A 14,685-nucleotide genomic window follows, 5' to 3' on the forward strand; every position below is an offset into this window, starting at 1 on the left:
GTTCATGATAATGCCGAATGTGAGCAAGGAGAAGCTCCCGGGGGAACAGAGGAGGGCGTTGCGAGTAGGGCCTGGTGCGTGGTGGTAGATGGTCGGGGGGCGTGTTCTTTGGTCGTGCGAGGAAAGCCTCGAGTCTTCGGCCTCCACCGCCTTCCTGCCTGATAGACATGCCGGGCCGAACCGAGTCCTGCAAGCAATCCTCGGGGTCGATGCCGTCGGGGGTTCTTGGAGTTTAAATATCAAATGAATACAGACACGATTAAGAAAACCCAAGCGTATGTCAGACCAGGGAATGGAGGATCTATAACAGGGATGGGAGTCAGAAGTGGCGGCGCCGAGCAACCCTACCAGTCTCGCCCTCAATACACCCCGTCCTGGACCTCATTCGAGGCATCTTAAATGTACATCCCATCGCCCAAAGACGTCCACAACCGTATTAGATTAAAGACCGAACAATTCAGCCGCCCTTCAAAATCTGTCTCTCCCTCTTCGAGTTCCGGAAACGCCTCCACGGCTGGAAGAAACCATTGCCGCAGCTCTGTATAACAGCGCTCCCCATACTTCTCCCGGTGCTCCTCTGCCGTCATTGCCTCGCCCAGCCGTTAGACAGCCGCCTCATCCATCACCAAGCACGCGCGGTACTTATTACATGCATCTTGCTTATCTTGGGCTTCTACCCAGCCTTCAAAATGCCCCCGCACTACATCCAACGAAGCCCCGTGCAGCGTGGCTAGCTCCTCGATCACGGTTAGCTGGTGGCGCGCCTAGAGCTGATCGTTGGGCGTGGGATCCGGGATTTTCAAGCCGTACTCGTGGAGATCTTCGTAGACTCCCGCCTTGATCCAGGAAGTGAGGATTTCGATTGCTGTGGAATGCGGGAACGGAGCGGTAGGTTGTGCGGTAGACGACCCAGCCCATGTCCTGGAGCATGCGACGGGAGGTGCGGTTGAAGTCGATGGACCTTATAGTCGCTTCGTCGAGTTGAGGCGGTCCAAACATGATGGATAATTGTTCAAGAGATGTGTAGTAGGAATAGAGAGAGATCGAGGGTGTATGTGAGAAAGATCTGGGAGAATGAGTTAACAGAGCAGAAAACAGGAGTAGTCAAGGGTACTTTAGCTCTCCCCACCAGTGTCAGGGCCAGCAAACATGGCGGGAGCTTTCTCCACTTCACGGAAATGAACCTCGGTCAAGTTCAAGAGAACAGGACGTCCGTGAGGAAGACGGCCCTCCACAAAGTCCAAGTGATCTCTTCACGCACCAACAAGATCAAGATAGCCTGGAAAGACATGGGCCGTCTCGCCATCATTACTAAACCTGAAAGAAGGGGTTCTCCGACAAAGATTCACCTTAGTCGCTCGCCTGACGATGACAATTAAACTGTGGATGGATGGGGAACTTTTAGGGTATCGATCCGCTCCTTTAGGATCTTGGCTGGGTCTGATTTTCAACCCAGCAGGGACTGCTAATGAAGATTCAGGAGTGGCCCATTGTGCTTTTGATACTCCAAGGGGAGAAATGTCCCTCGAGAATAGTGATGTAATGCAGGGCAATTTGATAAGAAGAAAGGAAAGAACAGCAGCACAAGGATAACAACCTGCCAAAGTACGACGTTCCATATACGGTAAAAGCTTGGCCATGTTGAATTACTGAATGTGAGATTTGAGAATGATGAACGCTTGGTCAAAGCACAGAATAGTCCAGAAAATTACCAATGGAAAGCACGTTGATTGAGTCAGAAGACGATAAACAAGACAAATGGTCCAAAAATTTCGAGAAGACAAGTATAAGGACAATCAGAAAATCAAAAAGTGACAAGAAAAAACTCAGAAGAAGGCCTCCATATCGTGGTACATGGATATCAGATTATCCTCCTTTTGTTGGAAAAAAACCACACAGAGCATCCAAGTTGAGTAGATGCTCGGGGAATGGTTGCTGAAGTCTCTTCGAGTTCATATCAGTAAAGTCCGAGTCAAGCGAGATGGGAGATGAATAGGCCCACTAACCTTCGTCGAACCCTTAGCCACCGTGCTTTGGGCAGTTGTATTCCTTTCGAGAGCGGAAGTGTTCTTTCACGCCGTGGCAGGCAGAGGTGCCTCTCTTTGCGCATGGCACGTCTTCTCCTTCCTGGAGAGTGCATCCGCATCTGTACAGAAAAATGTAGCGAGAACACATTTTGATAGCTTGTCGAAGTAGTTGAGGAGAAAGTAACGATACGATGGGATTTGTTCTTGAGAGCCTTAGAAGAGTATCTGTTGACGAGTTTGATAGAAAAAGGAAGGGGTTATTGACAGGCTTTATAACTCTCCGTTCGATATTATCCAGAAGCAATGACTGCGCCGAGTACCACTACAGGCAAAGACAAGACCATCCTCTCCCATGCGCTATCAATCCAAATGCGCCGTATGCATCTAGTGATTTTCTGATCACTCCGGAGCTACCAGAAATCTTGGTGATGGGAACGAGTATAGGCTGACTAGTTTTGCCAGAAAGCCTATATCCAACAGAAGGCAATGTTGGCTGTTATGTGGATTGAAGGAGAACCCCCCCCCCAGGCCGCGGGGCGGGGGAGAGGGTGGAAGGGGTTGCTAGAGGTTTTGGGTGCTGTGCACGCCAATAGCAATTCAGGTGTAGATATTTTCCATCTGGTTTAGATTTCCGTTCATTGCTGTAGAGGGCACTTGACATCAATCATACGCCACGTCTCGTATGAATCCAACATGACCCCACTGCGGATAGGGCGCATGGCTGCGCATGGCACCAACAGTCACATATTGAATGACCTAGGTAGCTCAAAACGGTATCCGGTCTGAGAGAGATTGCGAAGAATGGTGTGATGGTTCTTCTCTATGTCAGCCTTCTGCCACAGTCCTTGTAGTGGAGCATGTTGGGGCCACGGCACAGCAGTCAAAAGGGGCTATGCGGCATGGTTGGGCGATTGATGCCAGCTACAACTCGAAGCTTGCCACTTTTCCGTCTTGTAGTATGGAAGACCTGACATGAATAGGGCGCCGAATTATTGGGCTGACGTGTTTGCAGGTATCATTATCTAACGTACTAGAGTGCCGAAGTATAAAGACCTCCGGCTGGATGAAAACCACAAGCTACACTATGCCACACAGTGTGCACTTGGAGACTTGAAATCATGTCCAGAATGAGGAAATCTAGATCGAAAGCCTTACTCCCAGCCCCGGAAGTCCCTTATTCACGGCCTCATAAAGGACCACATAGTCGGTAGTCAAAAAGGCTGCCACAGTTGGTGATAGCTGCGACCATCCAGCAGCAATGCACCGTGACAAGGCATTTACGCCGTGGAATAGCCCAAGAGAAGGTGAATCGCCTCATGGAGCCTGAACTTCGGAGAAACTCTTCGTTGTTTAAGGAAAGTCGTCAATGTTGGGAGTGTGATAGCGTGGGCGGCGCAGTCCTCGATCGTCACGGGCAGGTTCAGAGAACGAGCCGGGCCGGAGAAGGTATAACACGTGTATTCTAGGCCAATGAAATTTTTTTCTAGAGCCAAGTTGATGGCATAGAGTATTCTTGGCAGTAGCACAGTAGGCGCTCTTCCTTGGGATACGGGAAGTGTGATTGAGGCTCTCCAGGCGCCCACACCTAGAAAAGACCAGGAAACTAACTCCGGGCAAAGGTCACCGTGGGGCGGCAAAGCACGGCGACAATTTACAGGCTAGAATGTTTTCCGAGGCCGCATTTTGGCGCCGTTGGTCCAGGCAAGGGAAATTGTTGCAGTCCACAAGACGAAAAAAGGGGGAAAGTACAGGGCTTCGGGCACCGCAGGACAGATACACCACGTGATAGATCCTAGATTTCTAAATTCCGTGGTACTACAATGGAATTACATTTTCCACAATCTCTAGTCTCTGGTCTAGCTTCTATTTCTATTGTTGGTCCCGCGTGACCACGGAATGTCGAATGGCTCTCACATGTGCCTTTTCCCCCACATCCCAAAGTAAACACCCGAGTCGGGCATTTCGGTTAGATTTCACTCCACGCAAAGCCCATGATGTCACTTGCGGTCCCATTTTTCCCCAAAAAGAAAGGCAGTGCGGACGTAGTCGGGATGGGCAGAGGCAGAGGCAGCTACTCCCACAAAAGAGGTCGGGTGTAAGGGAGGGGTTACCGCACTTGAATAAGCCATGGAGAAGCCTGTGAGATTCCACCACCATTGCACGGGTCTTGGCCATTTATCCTGGCTGCGGATCTTCCGAGGCTTCTTCTGCTCGGTTGGCGACGGGGCTTTCAGTCAGTCGGGAAGAGTTGCGCGATCTGAGCGATTGGCCTTTTTTTTTTTTTTTTTTTTTTTTTGCTGCTAATCCGCCAAGCGCATGCATACTTGCCAATACTTGCCATGGCCGCTGGGGAATGATGAGCAGTCCAGGCCGACACTGGTGCGACTCGAAATACCAGGAGCACAGCCAAGAAGAGGCGGAGCGCAGATTAGACAAAGGAAAGGGTGGCAGTAGTCCAATAGTGACATCTTGGCCTGAATATCCCCCTTTTCTAGCTGGAGCCAAGACATGTGAAGGTCCATCCTGGCTAAGCCAAGCATGTTTGGGAATCTCCTTTCTGGGCGATTATCGCGGGGACGGTATTGCATCGGGTATCCACTTGGCCAGATGCGATGGTGCTGGATCGACAGCCACTTCATCGCTGATACCCCTCCAAGGTCCTCTGAAGGAATATAAATTCTGGCCGATTTCGCCCGTTTCTGGTTATTCCAAAACGTTCAACCTTGATAAACTATACCAACACGTCTTATCTAACCCCCTCTTGACTCCATACCACTATCTTCATCCACATACATATTTTCAAAATGTACACTCACACCCCCAACGCCCGCTTCCTCGTCCTTTCTGCCGATAGCTCGGCTCCTTTCAACCCGGAGAACAAGTTCCTCGTGCTGTCTCCCACTGAGTCCGGGCCTGACCCCCGTGCCTTTGAAGAGGCCGTGAGCGAGTCCAACTCTGCCGACTTGGCTCTCCAAGAGCACCACCGCTCCAACAGCTCTTCATCTACCTCGTCGGTGGACTCTCAGTTCAGTGACATCGCCACCCTCCCTAGTGGCTTCCTCTTCTTGGGTCACCCCAACAAGGGTCGAAAGGGCTCCCAGTGATTCAACCACATGTTTCATTTCCCACGCTTCAATTCATAACATGTCGTTACCACACACTTCGGCGACCGATGCATTTTTATCGCTACTTTTTCTTTTCCGTTTTTCTATAACGATACCTCTATCCATTCCTGCGACACCGATCGTGGATCAATCGGTAGTCCGCTGCCCCGGAGGCAAAACCAATGGAAAAGCAAACAGGGGGTGTTGGAGGCGCAATCTGACCTGGGCTCTGGTTCCTTTCGAAACAATGTTTATTGTTCCAGACTACTTTCCAAGTTCGTAGGGGTGAATTTCCAATCCATCACGTACTTTTCGAATCATTCGAGCCATTCACGCTACACAGCCGAGCCACATGGTCAGCACCCAAGTACATGTAGCCCTGATCAATGCCGAGACAATGGAACGCCTTGACGCAGGGAGGTATCCTGAATATTTGCCAAGTATCGCCAAGGTGAATGATTACCCGCCAAGTCTCTATCTAGTTTGATATGCGCCATCTTGGCTGTCTTATCGATCATATTCCATGTGGCACAGGCAAGGGCATTTGTGCATCCTCCAGATCTACAGATCCCTTTTTTGGTCTCGCCACAGCTGCCAAGTCCAATCCTTCTGTGCCTCCTTTCTCTCTTTCATTTTCTCTCCGAGATCACACGTTGATCGCTCTTCGTGCGGGATTGGCCCGGTGTCCAAGACTTGATCTGAACATGGATCAGCTCCCCGGTGAGATCGCGGTGGAGCCGGTACCCCTCATAGACCCAGTCCCGTCTCACCCCTCATCTCCGGTGAAGAGCTGAACTCATGACATGCATTCTTTTCTAGGTCGATAGTCTCGGTGAATATCAGTTGCGTTAGATGATATCTCCATCCAATGATAGATACCCCCTGATCGATATTCACGTGGCTTAACTTCAGATTGTTGCGCGATGACCGGTTTCGCTTGTTTATCATTATTGCGGAATCCGGTGAGCATGCAAATTGGACCAAGCTTGTCGGTCGGAGTTTCGTGCTTGGAACCGACTATCGACCCCGGGAACCTGATCTCGGCGGTGACATTCTTCGGAATCACTTCCCATCAAGGTTATCGCTTATCAGCACGTTCACCCCCTAGATGCACAACCAAGGCATTCTATCCTGGATTGGAAAGTTGGCATTCTGAACGGCTGAGATAAAGATCTGGTTATTTGAAAGGTTGTCGGGCTGTCCTGCCATAATTAATCGCACAGCTCGACCGAGAAGGTAATGACAAGGGATCTCCACACTTGTTTCTCCAGCTCTTTGTTGACGTCTTTCTGTTTGTCTCTTGAGAGGTCTATCCAGACCTCAATTTGCTTATTTCCAATCTATCTTGTTTAATGACTTCTAAATATTGGAGAGGTTCAGTCACGACAGCTCATACAAACCGACATATATTACAGTCATGGTTCGAGGGCAAGAAAGAGACCCTTGGTGTGCTTATCGTCTTCTCAAAGTAGAGGCCTAATTAGACACAAGCCTGCGAGCTACTAGAAGATCTCAGTCCGTTCACTATTCAATTGATATGATTTGTCCACGCATCTCTCCACAATAAGACGCAGCAAAATCACTAGAAGTGTTGCTTCTTATAAGATTCAGATGGCTAAGAAGCTTCTCCCGTCATCTATTGATACTCACAGTCTAGGGAGATTATCTGCGTGCCTGAAGTCACGCAGTCTCGCGACGTTGGCCTCATGAAACAAAGATCCTATATACATGGCTCTTCCCAAGCATGGCTGGAAAAGTCATTGTTGTAGAATCGGCAGGCCTTATCTTGCGTAGGCGCATTCGATAGAACATGCTCAGGTGATCGCAACTGAAACATTGTATAATCCTTCTCAATTTCAATTCAAACCCCCGTCAACCGTGTCCTGACAGCGAGAACCTGTGAACGGTCGCCGCGTGACTTCCCCGCAGACTATTCGACGCTTCCCTGATAAGCAGGTCCATTTGCAGGGACATCCCGCGTTCCCCGCAAAAGCATGCAAACCCACAGGCGGTGGACCCTGCGAGTCGGGAGGACTCGGCCAGGTTTTCAAGCTTGCGCCTGAGCGCTGCATTGAGAGTCATGCGTCAAGGAGGTATTATGCGGGGCTGAAGTGCTCCAAGGTGAGGACCACCATGCGAGGCTTTATGTGTAGCAGACTTTCTGCATGTTCGGAAAGATGGTGCGGATTCACGACACGTGGAGAACTCGGGTAGGCTTCTTGATTTAGGTGAAGTATACAATACGGTAAGTACGCAATCTGGGACGGGGGGGGGTTTCAAGCTAGTCTACCTCTCCGCCAATTCTCATCTTTGGTCCAACCTACACGTGATTACTGGTCTGTTCTAAACTAGGATACAGTTTGACGCCAAGATAAATCAGGAAGTGATCTTTGGCATAGATTCGTGGATTCAGATCAAGGTGCCAATAGCAGCCGTCCACGATAGCTGCGGACTGAGTACGCTGGAGACTAAACTCAATCCACGATGAAACGCACTCATCGGCGTCAGATATCCGGTGGGCTTTCGGCGTTTCGTACAGCCGCTGTGTGGCAGGCACCAGGTATCTATCCCACTCAAGGATGGCACTGAACTAGTGTGGATAGCGCCACTGGGTCGAGGCAGATCGTGAAGATCATTCCATAGTCGCAGACAAGGGCCCCCGCAAAGCGATAGCGCTCGATGTGTTTTTACAAGGTATACAAGACCAAATCCCCCACGCTACCCCGAACTGATTTTGAGGATCGTACACACTACATTACACGCGCGAGCACTTATTGAGCGTTGAGCTATGCGGCAGTTGCTCAAGGGACAGTACCCATGGCATAGTCATTGAGTCGCTAGCGCTCGCTTAGCAGTATTGACATAGAAAGTGGATTAGCGCGCGACATCGCGCGTCAGAGTGGTTGGTGGGAGTGTCGCCCGAGGGTGGATCCTTCCACAGGCCAAATAGAGGAAAGGCCGAACAATGGCCGCGGAGAGACCGCGCGGCAAAGTCACTGTTTGAGAACGTGCCTAGCGTTTCCGGGCTTCGGGGCCACGGAAGAACCGAAGACTACAGAGGTGGCATGCTCCTAAAACAGTGCTCCCGGTGCATAGTATATAATACTGCGCGCTGGTGACAGCCCAGGGGCCTTCGAGGGTCCAGCGGGGCGGTGTGTTCGTACCACGCTTGAGGACTCCGGAAGACGCTAATTGACCGAAGACCGCCCAAATGCTTCTGCCGCCTTTCTAGCGTCGAAGCCAAGACCCGTTGCCTCCCGACCACAGTATGAGAATGGTCGCCACTGTATTTGCCGATCGACTTACCCAGGGTGGCTGGCGTTGGGGATTAAAGGGGGGCAAATGTACGTCAAACTGAGGGAGGCGATCCAATCGATCCCTGGCCATCCTGAGCCATGCCGAAGAGACCGCGATCCCGCCACCCCGGAGAGATCAGTAAAGTTGTGCCCCTTGCAGATGGCCGATAGAGCTCCGATCTATGAAATGTATCGCGATCTCAGACTTCTGGAGACACCGGCCTCAATTGTCGGCAAAATTCCAGGGAGTGGAGACCCAAGGAACCTATTCTTCAGGACGACCATGGGAGATCGCTCTGTAACATGAGTGGTCCGCTCCACCGTGGTGGTAGGATATATCGGGTAATCATAATGAATATCATCTCCATCAGATGGAACGACCCAGTTCATGTGCAGCTATAGCTATCAACGACGAGCTGTAGCTCGGGTGCAAGTAAAACCAGTCTTATACTGTAGGTAGATTTGTCCATATTCAAGAAGACTTCCTCCACTTAGCTCATTAGTCATGGAATACGCCGAGTGTTTCAGCCCCGTCTCGTATTTACCGATCATGACGTCCCACTCTGCATCCGGTGCTTGCAAGCGGTGTGTCGTGGCATCATCCGATCTCCCGTCACCGAGCGATGCTTCATGCCAGATAATTTACCCGGATATCTTTACCCCCTTTCAGACTCCCCTTACTATTGATACTACCTACGACGTGTTGTTGTTGTTGTAGAGCGAGGCCCCTTCATCTGCCATCCGCGCCCCATCACGTGCTGTGTAATACCGTAACCGCGCCAGTCCCGAAGCGGAAGGGTTGCCATCGGTCCATAGTCCCGCTTCCCTTGACATCCTTCTCTTCTCGAGAAAAGTGATCCTTGATTTTGAAGCATCACTTGTCTCTGCCCTATCCGTCAGAGCACGTTCTCTATATACTCCAGTAGCAAAGGGTGTTCTGTCGCCTGGCAAAACGAAGGACCGCCAGACTCTAGAGTGAGCGGGACTGTTCAAGGTGGACTCCCAAGAGCCCGCCAAAACCGCCATCCACCCAAAAGTCCACACCCATCGAGGGGCACTTCAACAAGACTTCGAGTTCACATTCCTATTCTCTTCACGTTCGCTGACCCGACGTTCGCGCTTCAACGCGGTACTATTCCAACATACTATCACCTCCAACCCCTCGGCTTAAAGGCGAGTCTTCACGCAGAGTCAACAACTAAGGATTTCGCCAGACCGAGTTACTGAACAAGGGCCTTTTCTTTTGCTTTTCCATCCTGCATTCTTGGTCACCTACCTATCGCATATCCGAGTACCCGAGCCACCATGACGGGCGCCGCACCCATTGACATCAGACAGACCTCGGTCTCACCGCCGGGGCAGCAGGCGTCGAATCTCACATCCGCGCTGCAGAGAGCCGCCACAGGTGAGCGCACGGGCAGTATATCGCATCATGCCAGTGGTGGTCTCGGCGTGTTCAAGGCCCCGCCACCTCGTAAGGACTCGATCGGTGCCGCCACGACGCACTGGGGGAACGGAACAAAGCCCATCTCGATGTCCGGCTCGGCACGCGACAAAGGTCGCCGCGAGTCGTTGGCCGGGAGTTTGGTCGGTGGTATGAGCTGGGGTGGTGTGTCGGTCGGAAGCTGGATTCGCGACGAGTGAGTAGTCTCTCCCATGAGGGCGGCCCGGGGAAGTCCTGTGCGCTGCCCTGGTCACACCGCAGCAAAGACTGACCTAGAAAATTTTCCCAGCATCATCATGACTGGCACATCGCCCTTTACCTTCCAGTCGCCTTCTTTCCACTCCTCATCATATTTGCCGAAGCTAGAGGCCAACTTCATGCGCGACTTTTCCTGCTGCGGTGTGACGTTACCAACGCTCCATGACCTATTACAGCATTACGAAGAAGCCCATGCGACCAAGTCGCCCAACCAGGGCCATCGCCCAAGCCAGGGTGAAAATCGAGCTGCCTTGGCCGCTGCCGCGATCGCACAGCAACAGAACCAGCAACATGGCAATCAAGGCCGTGGCCTGCAGCCCGATCGAACCCTCGACATGCAGCGCAAGATGGGCCAGAACCCTCTGACATCCCAGCACATTGATCTAGACACAATCGATGATATGGAACTAGACGAGCCTATGGGAGACGATGACGGCACTACTTCCCAGCTGTTCTCGCCTCAGTTACGCGAGAATGGCCAGGGCGGATTTGGTAACTCCAACCAGGGCCCCCAATTAAATTTGGGCATGCTTCCAAACCACCAGGGCTTCAACACACCCTCTCAACCTGGCACTCCTGTCGGATCTGCTCGTCCGCTCTCTCTGCAGAACAACCCTACCGTGTCCTCCGTGAACACCCCCACTTTAATGGCAAACCCGCTTCAAAACTCCCAATTTCGAAACACACCCGATTCTTCGGGACCTGGCACACCCGCCGAAATTGACGAGAGTGTGGTTGGCGGATTTGGCGACCTTACTATGCAGAATAACATGGGACAGAACCAGGGGCAGTATGGGCGCTATACGGGCAATAACGACATGGTAGATCTTTGCATCGACGAGCCGGCCAAGCGACTATTTAGTCCTAGCGGCGGCATGGGCACTCCCAACGCACACTTCAAACTAAGTGGGGCTCAATATGGCCCGAATAGCGATATCGCACGGCGGATCAGGGAACAGCAGCTGCTCGCTGGGGTCCCCGATACCACCTCCATACTCCCTAACGAGGAACCGAAGCCATTCAGGTGTCCCGTTATCGGTTGTGAGAAGGCCTATAAGAACCAAAATGGGCTTAAATACCACAAGGCTGTGAGTATACTTTCCTCCTGACCATTACTTGTGTCACATCTAACGCCTGATGTTTTTTCTTGTTTTTTAGCACGGCCACAATAATCAACAACTTCACGACAACGCCGACGGCACGTTCTCGATTGTCAACCCTGAAACATCAACACCATATCCGGGGACCCTCGGCATGGAGAAAGAGAAGCCCTACCGCTGTGAGGTATGCGGCAAACGCTATAAGAACCTGAACGGACTCAAGTACCACAAATCACACTCGCCTCCCTGCAACCCCGACTTCCAGATCGCAGCAGGGCGCAACATGAACCTCGGCGGTGGAGTTATGCAGGGACAGAATATTAACGTAGCTGGAGCAGGACTCCCTGGAATAGGCGAGGAGGGTCTTCTGTGAACACTGTCCATACAACAATACCCAGCTTGATGCGACCTCGGCCTGTCCCCCGCACACGATGTCATGAACCCAGTCTGGCTTTGGAGTTTTTTTGCTTGATATTTTGGGGATTCCTTATTTGCTTCGGCTTTCTATCTGGGATATTCCTTTGTCTTTCTTGTTTCGGTTTGCTCGATTTCTCCGCCATTGCCCTGTTCGAGCTTGGACCGGTCATAGAGCTTCCACTGAGCGATCAAGAATTCGGCAAGATTTATCTAGAAGACATCTTTTTGTTATTATTTGTTTTTCCCCTATGCATCGAATACGCTGGGATTCAAGCAGGGAAAAACTCGGGAACGTGTTTATATTCTTATTTGGTGCCACTTGTCCCCTTGCCTTTACATTTTTTTTGCATTTGTCTGCGTTCTGCACGGGTTGGCTTTCTTTGGCTTTTTTGTTGGCTTTGTTACCTTTGATTTGTGATCCCAATTTATGCTTTGGGTCTCTTGCTCGACGAGGAAGATGACTTCTGCGAGTTCCGCCTTGACCGCACGCGAATGGGATATGCATGAATAGTTGAGCTGTGCTTTCTTCCCTGGGGCTCTTCGGAATCGGACAGGTGGAACTGAAAACTACAAAAGTGCGGTTCTTTGGCGTCGGATCTTGTAGATATGGTTTTATACACTTTGGCTTCTGTTGTCTATTTATTACTTGACCGCTTTATCATCCCACTTTGAATCTATCCTTTAATTACAACTCAGGCCGCCGTACGTTTACATTGCGAACTGGTGGGTTAAGTGGTCACTAAGAATAGTTGAATCATATGAATCATATGTTTGTGTTTGGTGAGCCTAGCTGCATTGCCGTTCATTCTAGTACAAAACCGGGCATGGGGGAAATCAATAATATCAAGCCCATCCTAGGGTAAGCGCCATGAGCTAAAGCTCGGGTTAGAAAGCAAAAAACTGGATGAAAACCTAAACGGGTCGTGTTCGGCCCTTGGCAGAGCACAAGTAGAGAGGAAGTAGAGCGGAAGTAAATAGCAGGAGATGATGAGAATCGTGGGATGAACTTTGGCTTGCAAAACGCATTTCAGAAGCGTAGATGAGAGGACGGATTTTCGTTGGTGTCGTAGACACGTGATAGGACCTTGATAAGGGAGAAAAGGTATTACAAACCAGACGCAAAAATTCACGGAGATTGCGAAATGAAGATGAGTTCGAAGGTAGGTATTTACCATTCGAACTCGCCTTGGCCCTTGTGGAAGACGTATCTATTCCTGTTAATGGATGTCCGATGCATTTACGGAAACATAACTTACTCTCTACCACCAGTGGTCAGAATGCCGTCCTTCAAAGTGCACTTCCACTTGTTCTTGACACGCTGAACCTTGTCGTAAGTGCACAGCATGACCTGACCTTCTGATTCATCGGCATCATGATCATCAGCAATAAGGTCATCCGGATCATCGAGATCCGAGTTGATGGCATCCTCGTCCTCCTCTTCTTGTGGGTCCTCGGCACCATCAAATTGACCGGGAACTTTGGGTGCAGCAGCGGACATTTGCAATGCAGTTGCTTCCTTGAGACATGCGACCGCATGTCGCGAGGCCGGAGTCGAGGATTTCTGCTCGCTTAAGGGACGGAGAAGACCGCCACCTTCCAGATCGAGCATCTGCTGGTTGAGATGCTCGCGAAGCATGCGATCACCTTGGCCGTTCTGAGCTGCCTCTCTTCGACGAGCGACCTCGGCCTTCCATTCAGCTAGCGAATCGCCAGCACCGTCATTTTGACTGTGTCCAATGGAAGGATAGCCGGGTTCTTGTTTGATATGGGGCATTTGCCCATTGGCATGCATCTGAGGGTATTGCTGCTGTGCGTGAGGGTGGGCCTGGAGCTGGCTCACTGAGTTGGAGGCTGCAGCACCAAACTTAGACTGAATATGGCTTGCAGCACGATCACGAGCTGACTGAGAATTAGGTGCCTGTCCAGACATCTGGTGGGGTACCTGATGCATGGGAGGCATGCCCATCGGCATATTTGACCCAGGCTCAGTCTTGATCCGAGGAGCGCCCATCGGCGGTGCTTGGGCGGGAAGTGTTTGAGAAGCATGCTGCATACAGACGGGGACATGTTGTTGAACATGTTGCTGAGGGGCAGGTCGAGGAGCGTTGGACGGGACGGTAGCTTGCGGAGGGAGAACGGGAGCTTGGATTGGTTGGGGGGGCAGGATCCCAGGGGAAAGAAGCAACGTTCACGGATGAAAGCTTTTTCTGCCAGGTCTATGCATACAATGTTAGCATGGGTATAGTAGAAAAGGACATGGGGTGAACGGTCATGGCTTGGCGGTCTAAGCCCAAGCGGGTAGCGGCGGCCGCATATAAAGAGAGCCTCAAACACTGGTGTTCCCCCATAAGCACCGCCTCCCGCACCGCGCTTCCCCCCGCTTTTGGCCAAACCTGATTCACCATGCCATGTTCCATCCGAAGACACCAGAAATCTGCCAAAAGGTATAAACTCACTTCTTTCAAGTCATTCAGCGTCTTCTGGTCGACACCGCTTTCCTCGAAATCGACCACGGAAGCGTCACAGACTTCCTGGATGACCTTCTCGAACACGGTGCCCTAGATAGCAACTGATGTCAGCGATGATCACTTTATCGGCATGATGTATTGTCCGAGAGGCGTTTCAGAGGTTGAAAATGAGTGAATGTGAGGAAGGTTGTCTCCAAGACCATGTCGAGTAGGTTGTCGCGAGACCGCACTCACCACTTGCTGGTTGGACATGGTTGCGAGCGGGGGTGACGAAGGATAGGGTGTGACAGATGAATAGAAGGCGATCGAAAGAGAGGGAGAGGGCTGCTTGGAGTCGTCGAAAAGCTCGGGTGCTCTAGTAGACTTGGTAGCCTTCCGTCGCAACGGTGAGGCTGTAGGAACGCGGGTGAACGGCCCTGGGGAATTCTGGTCGCTTTTCAATGTGAATGCCAATCTATCCACACCAGTCAAAGGAATACACAGGTAGCAAGCTGAGCGACAATTGAAAGGCCGAAAACCGAGGTCGAAGGGGGATGGGGAGGTCTGCCGATGGTGTTGGGGAAGCGAAGGT

At 51.2% G+C, this 14,685-nt stretch overlaps 4 protein-coding genes across 4 annotated transcripts; 2 read left to right on the forward strand and 2 right to left on the reverse strand.

Moving 5' to 3' along the window:
• Positions 1–602: 602 nt before the first annotated feature.
• Positions 603–999, reverse strand: N7477_002405 (uncharacterized protein; the record flags this gene model as incomplete). Its single annotated transcript, XM_056964068.1, has 2 exons — positions 603–764; positions 811–999. The coding sequence occupies 2 exons, from the start codon at positions 997–999 to the stop codon at positions 603–605; spliced, it is 351 nt and encodes a 116-aa protein (XP_056824021.1).
• Positions 1,000–4,831: 3,832 nt separating this feature from the next.
• N7477_002406 (uncharacterized protein) lies at positions 4,832–5,131 on the forward strand (the record flags this gene model as incomplete). The annotated part of the gene is made up of 1 exon (XM_056964069.1): positions 4,832–5,131. One exon carries the CDS (start codon positions 4,832–4,834, stop codon positions 5,129–5,131), a length of 300 nt encoding a protein of 99 aa, XP_056824022.1.
• Positions 5,132–9,732: 4,601 nt separating this feature from the next.
• Positions 9,733–11,602, forward strand: N7477_002407 (zinc-coordinating transcription factor SFP1; the record flags this gene model as incomplete). The annotated part of the gene is made up of 3 exons (XM_056964070.1): positions 9,733–10,067; positions 10,161–11,217; positions 11,288–11,602. 3 exons carry the CDS (start codon positions 9,733–9,735, stop codon positions 11,600–11,602), a joined length of 1,707 nt encoding a protein of 568 aa, XP_056824023.1.
• Positions 11,603–12,814: 1,212 nt separating this feature from the next.
• Positions 12,815–14,366, reverse strand: N7477_002408 (transcription initiation factor IIA large subunit; the record flags this gene model as incomplete). Its single annotated transcript, XM_056964071.1, has 5 exons — positions 12,815–12,854; positions 12,903–13,693; positions 13,758–13,862; positions 14,103–14,204; positions 14,349–14,366. 5 exons carry the CDS (start codon positions 14,364–14,366, stop codon positions 12,815–12,817), a joined length of 1,056 nt encoding a protein of 351 aa, XP_056824024.1.
• Between the last annotated feature and the right edge of the window lie 319 nt (positions 14,367–14,685).

The sequence above is a fragment of the Penicillium maclennaniae genome, assembly GCF_028827695.1.
Source record: "Penicillium maclennaniae strain IBT 15551 chromosome Unknown utg000003l:1.0-5670915.0:1.0-5674809.0, whole genome shotgun sequence".
Taxonomy (NCBI): Eukaryota; Fungi; Ascomycota; class Eurotiomycetes; order Eurotiales; family Aspergillaceae; genus Penicillium; species Penicillium maclennaniae.